Genomic DNA, 4,893 nt, shown 5'->3' on the forward strand with positions numbered 1-4,893 from the left:
TTCAGGTTTCCACAGGGGGGGGGGGGCACTCACAGCCAATAATAACAGATATAAAGTTGTACTGTTCTTCACAATTGTTCAACGCTTTGTTTCTGAAGAGTAGATTAATGATTAAACATGAAACACTAGACCTACAGGTAAGTTGTTATTCCTGATGAGGTCCACAACACAGCTCATAGATGTCTATCCCATCACATCCAGATATGCAGCACATTATTGTCTTCATTGGTCAAATACACGCAGGCACAACTCGCTGAGGCCTACATGTCTTGATCTGTTATTTCCCAATAAGAAGCTCATTACCCCAACTTTCCGCTCACCTTTCTCCTCTATCTCGTGCTTGAGGATCTCCAGGTCCATGGTTAGCTCCTCCACCTTCTCTTTCATGGTTTCCACCTCCTGCTGTAGAGACTCCGCTCTCTCCTCAGCCATCTCCTTATCCAGAGTGGCCATCTCAATAGCATCGGCTGTGTCCGCCATCTCCTCCATGTAACGCTCTTTGGCCTCCAGGGCTTCCTTGGCTTCCTAAAGTACATGAAATACACAAATTGCAAAGACAAGGACTGCAAAGTTTTTCATTTGATTTTTGTAAACAAGAGACATTTTACTTTGAGGCTGGGTTCACACCTTGGCGATTTATCGCGCAAAACACAGATTCACATCAAAGTCAAAGGAGGTTGTTCACACTTTTGCAGTTTGCCACGCGGACAAAAATCGCCTCTCGTGTAAGTAAGGGGCAGGAGCTATTTTCGGGCAGTTGTCGCGCGGTTTGAGTCCCAAAGACATCTCTATGCATTGAAATCCGCGCGCCAGCTCAATCGCCTAGTTGTGAACCTCGCCTTATTTGGTGTAAAACTGAAACGTAAAGACACTGACCACACCGTGAGTATCTGCAAGTACAGAGGGTTTGATTTTGTGGAGGTTGAAAATTGTTGTGGACATACTTGTGTTTCATTCGGGATTCTCAGATGCAGACTATACATCTGAAAGGACCATTCTAAAGGGCACACAAGTCTCTGTAACCTAAATTAGAGGCATCGATCATCCATATCTGCATACAGGTGGATAAGATGAACCTAGGGCTTGCCTGATCCTCACCTGGTTTAAAAACAGAACGCCGGTTTCTACAATTTTGCTTACTTGGACTTCTAGTTGGTAAGGGGACGTTCCTCTATGACCTCCCCTCTGCCACTGATGCTGCCAAGTTCTCTGCACATGGATGTCTGTAGTGCAGTATTGGGATGAGTGACCGGGAGCATCCCATAGCATTTCCTGCCTGCCCCTAATGGCATTTATACATCCCCTGTAGTCCTTCAGGCTACAGGAGTAACGTAACAATGATCCTGATGAACGTTTTCCACCTAGTAATGGCCACTAACTCCGACTGAGATCCATATTATATTATTCCTCGCTCTGGCTTGGGGGTGTCTAGGGTGTTAGTTGTAGTTAGGGTGTAAAGTAGGGTATACATGGTTTGAATTCCGAACACATTAAGGCCTCATTCACACACAACGCGAGCAAAATTGTATATTGCGTATATACGTGCAGATGCGCATATATACGAGCGTATGTGCGTATATGCATGCACTATTTGCATTCCAAGAATGCATCATTCCTAATAGAAATTTTAATGAACTGTACGCACATAAGCGCGTATATACAGTGGGGCAAAAAAGTATTTAGTCAGCCACCAATTGTGCAAGTTCTCCCACTTAAAACGATGAGAGAGACCTGACGCATAAACATGCGCGCAAAAATAAGCTCCCCGGACGCAGCTTGGTTCCATTCAGTTTTTGCGCATGTTTACGCTATGCAAATATACGGCTCCGTACGCAGCTATGTGTATGGAGCCATCTATTTGCATATGGTACAATACGCATGTACGCGCGGCAGTGTGAATGAGGCCTAAATCAATTTAGGAAGATTCGTTCAACTTTCTGGTCGTTGACGATGATCAATTTCGACCACAATGCTGAAAGATTTGAAGGAGCATGTTGGAAAATGTGTTGAACATTCTATTACTGCTTGCTTTAATAAACTCTGTTTGCATATGACATCCCTCGGTTGTGTTATTCCCAGATTAGATCAGAGAGAGAGGAAAAGTTCTGCACAGACACCATGTACAGGTTGTGTTATCTGCTGACCTGGGTTCTCTAGGCCCATGAGTACTGCAGTACAAGTATCTCTCACCTTCTTGGCCTCCTTAAGCTGTTTCTGCAGATCAGCCTGCTGCTCCTGGATCTTACTCTTCCATTCCTGTAAATGCTCCAGTTGCAGTTTAGATTTCTCCAGCTCTTTCAGCTTGGCCTTGTCCTCGGCCCTCTTCATCTTCAGAGTCTCCAGCTTCTCATCCAGGTCCTTCACCTGAGCCCGCAGGTTCTCCTCCTCCTGGGTCATCACAAATATATACAAATTACAGTTCCATCTCACCAGACACTGGCAAAGACATTATTATTATTGGTATTTTTTATAGAGCCGACAATTTACGCAGTGCACAGTCACATCAGGGCCTGACCTCAAGGAGCTAACAATCTAAGGTCCCCATCACACATGCACACATACGAGGGCCAATTTAGAGAGAAGCCAATTAGCCTTCCAGCATGTCTTTGTATAGACATGGTGTCAGGAGCTTCGTCAGAGCTCATGAACTGTTCTTTACCTTACAGAAAGTTGGCAGATTATTCCGGAGTACACACCAGGTTCTGCTGGGAATCAATCAGCTATTTAAAACTTAAAACTCTCCTCTACTGCATGCATACCTGGAAAACCTTGCGTCTTGTGGCTCTTCCAGGGGGCCACCCAGCTGTTGTACAGCCACACCAGCAGTAGCTGGGATTCCTTATAATCCATTCACTTAAGTGCATGCAACAAAGCTCGGACCACTTCTGTCCTGTTCTGCATTTTTCCATTTCATTTGTTGCCAGATACATGTGTTTCAGCCCTCATGCACACGGCCTTATAAGACTCGCACAGGATCTTACTGGCAGCAAGATTCTACGCATGCAGTTGTCTGTACTGCATCTGGTCTATACGGACATACAGGCCATATAGCTGTGCTGCGTATAGGCAGTTTCTTATGGCCATTAAATGAGTCATTCACCAGGCAGCAATGGGCCGACATGTAAAAAACGGTGTACAATCAGCGGTGGCCAGTGGGTGATTACATGAAGGCCTTCAACAAGTTATTTAGTCGGTGGCAGCGCATGCGCAGAATGACTTCACCCTTACGTGAAGTAAAGACCGAGGTCATTCTGTGTATGCGCCACTGCCACAAAAATAATATGTAGGTGTCTTGCTGCACTCCTTACTGGTATAGGATGTTCCTTGAAATCCTGGCGGGTGCTCCTAGTGACCACGGATGGTGCAGTGAAGATATACAAGTTTGCAAGAGGACGTCACCAGCACACCAAGTGAAATCAACCAAAGTCCATTTATCAATGGAGGACTGTCATTCCAGTACAGGCGCTTTCGGGGCCGCACAGGGTCTCCATCAGACTCAGAATGATATTGGAATTGTCATTCTGAGTCGGATGAAGGGGACCCTGTGCGGCCCTGAAGCGCTTGTTCATATGACAAAGAACTTCAATAAATGAAGCTTTTGCTATCCTAAAAAGGACTGGACTGGTGTGCGGGTGACATTTCTACAATCCTTCTGCAAACTGCCACAAAAATGACTCATCCGGGGCCGACGTGTAAGCAGTGTGCCTGCCGATTACACACTATCGTGTTCATGTCGGTCATGAGCAGGGGGACAGGGTCCAATATGCTGTACACAAGTAAATGTTAGCACTAATGTTTATATGTGCACAGGGTACAAATATGGACAAAATGAAATCCTGGCGGGTGCTCCTAGTGACCACGGATGGTGCAGTGAAGATATACAAGTTTGCAAGAGGACGTCACCAGCACACCAAGTGAAATCAACCAAAGTCCATTTATCAATGGAGGACTGTCATTCCAGTACAGGCGCTTTCGGGGCCGCACAGGGTCTCCATCAGACTCAGAATGATATTGGAATTGTCATTCTGAGTCGGATGAAGGGGACCCTGTGCGGCCCTGAAGCGCTTGTTCATATGACAAAGAACTTCAATAAATGAAGCTTTTGCTATCCTAAAAAGGACTGGACTGGTGTGCGGGTGACATTTCTACAATCCTTCTGCAAACTGCCACAAAAATGACTCATCCGGGGCCGACGTGTAAGCAGTGTGCCTGCCGATTACACACTATCGTGTTCATGTCGGTCATGAGCAGGGGGACAGGGTCCAATATGCTGTACACAAGTAAATGTTAGCACTAATGTTTATATGTGCACAGGGTACAAATATGGACAAATACACTTGTCTAGTTTTGGTCTATGCAGCTTAATGCTACCAATCAAAGCGGACCAGTGTGCATGGGCCCATAGGATGCAATACTGCTGCATTCAGATCCATATAAATGAAGGGTCTGAAAGCCGCAAATAGTTTCTCTCCTGTGCATGAAAACAAGTTACCAATGGCTTAAAGTGACAGTCCACCTTTCGCAAAAAAATAGTAAATGCAGAAAGATTGATCATATGATTAATGCGCAGTTACTAATTTTCCGCCACAAAGCCTGCACCACAATCAGTGTGTTGCCAGTGAAATGAACAGGCTCATGCAATCTTGTTAAATCTTTCCCCAGCCGCAAGCCCGCAAAAACAATGTATATGTGCGGACATTTTCATGACTCGCATTGCTGGCTTTCTTATTTTTTTAATGGACTTTTTATTAGGCCCTGCAAATTAAACATTTTCACCACAGGAAACTCAGTCTGACACCGGGGTCACATGGTTAAGCAGTGGACCCCCTCCACGTGAGCCATTGTAACGAGAGCACTGCACACCAGTTCTTCTTTTCCAGGGGGGTGGAGAGA

At 45.5% G+C, this 4,893-nt stretch overlaps 1 protein-coding gene across 1 annotated transcript in view; it reads right to left on the bottom strand.

The window, feature by feature from the left end:
* The window catches only part of DCTN1 (dynactin subunit 1), a 133,549-nt gene that overhangs the window by 46,515 nt on the left and 82,141 nt on the right, over window positions 1-4,893 (bottom strand). Inside the window, exons 9-10 of the mRNA XM_018568514.1 lie at window positions 2,191-2,388; window positions 321-525 (exon numbers count right to left, since the gene is read on the bottom strand). Of these exons, the coding sequence (XP_018424016.1) occupies window positions 321-525; window positions 2,191-2,388 (403 nt within the window). The remainder of the gene's footprint in view (window positions 1-320; window positions 526-2,190; window positions 2,389-4,893) is intronic.

This window comes from Nanorana parkeri, unplaced genomic scaffold (genome assembly GCF_000935625.1).
Source record: "Nanorana parkeri isolate BGI_ZX_2015 unplaced genomic scaffold, ASM93562v1 scaffold1200, whole genome shotgun sequence".
Lineage (NCBI taxonomy): Eukaryota > Metazoa > Chordata > Amphibia > Anura > Dicroglossidae > Nanorana > Nanorana parkeri.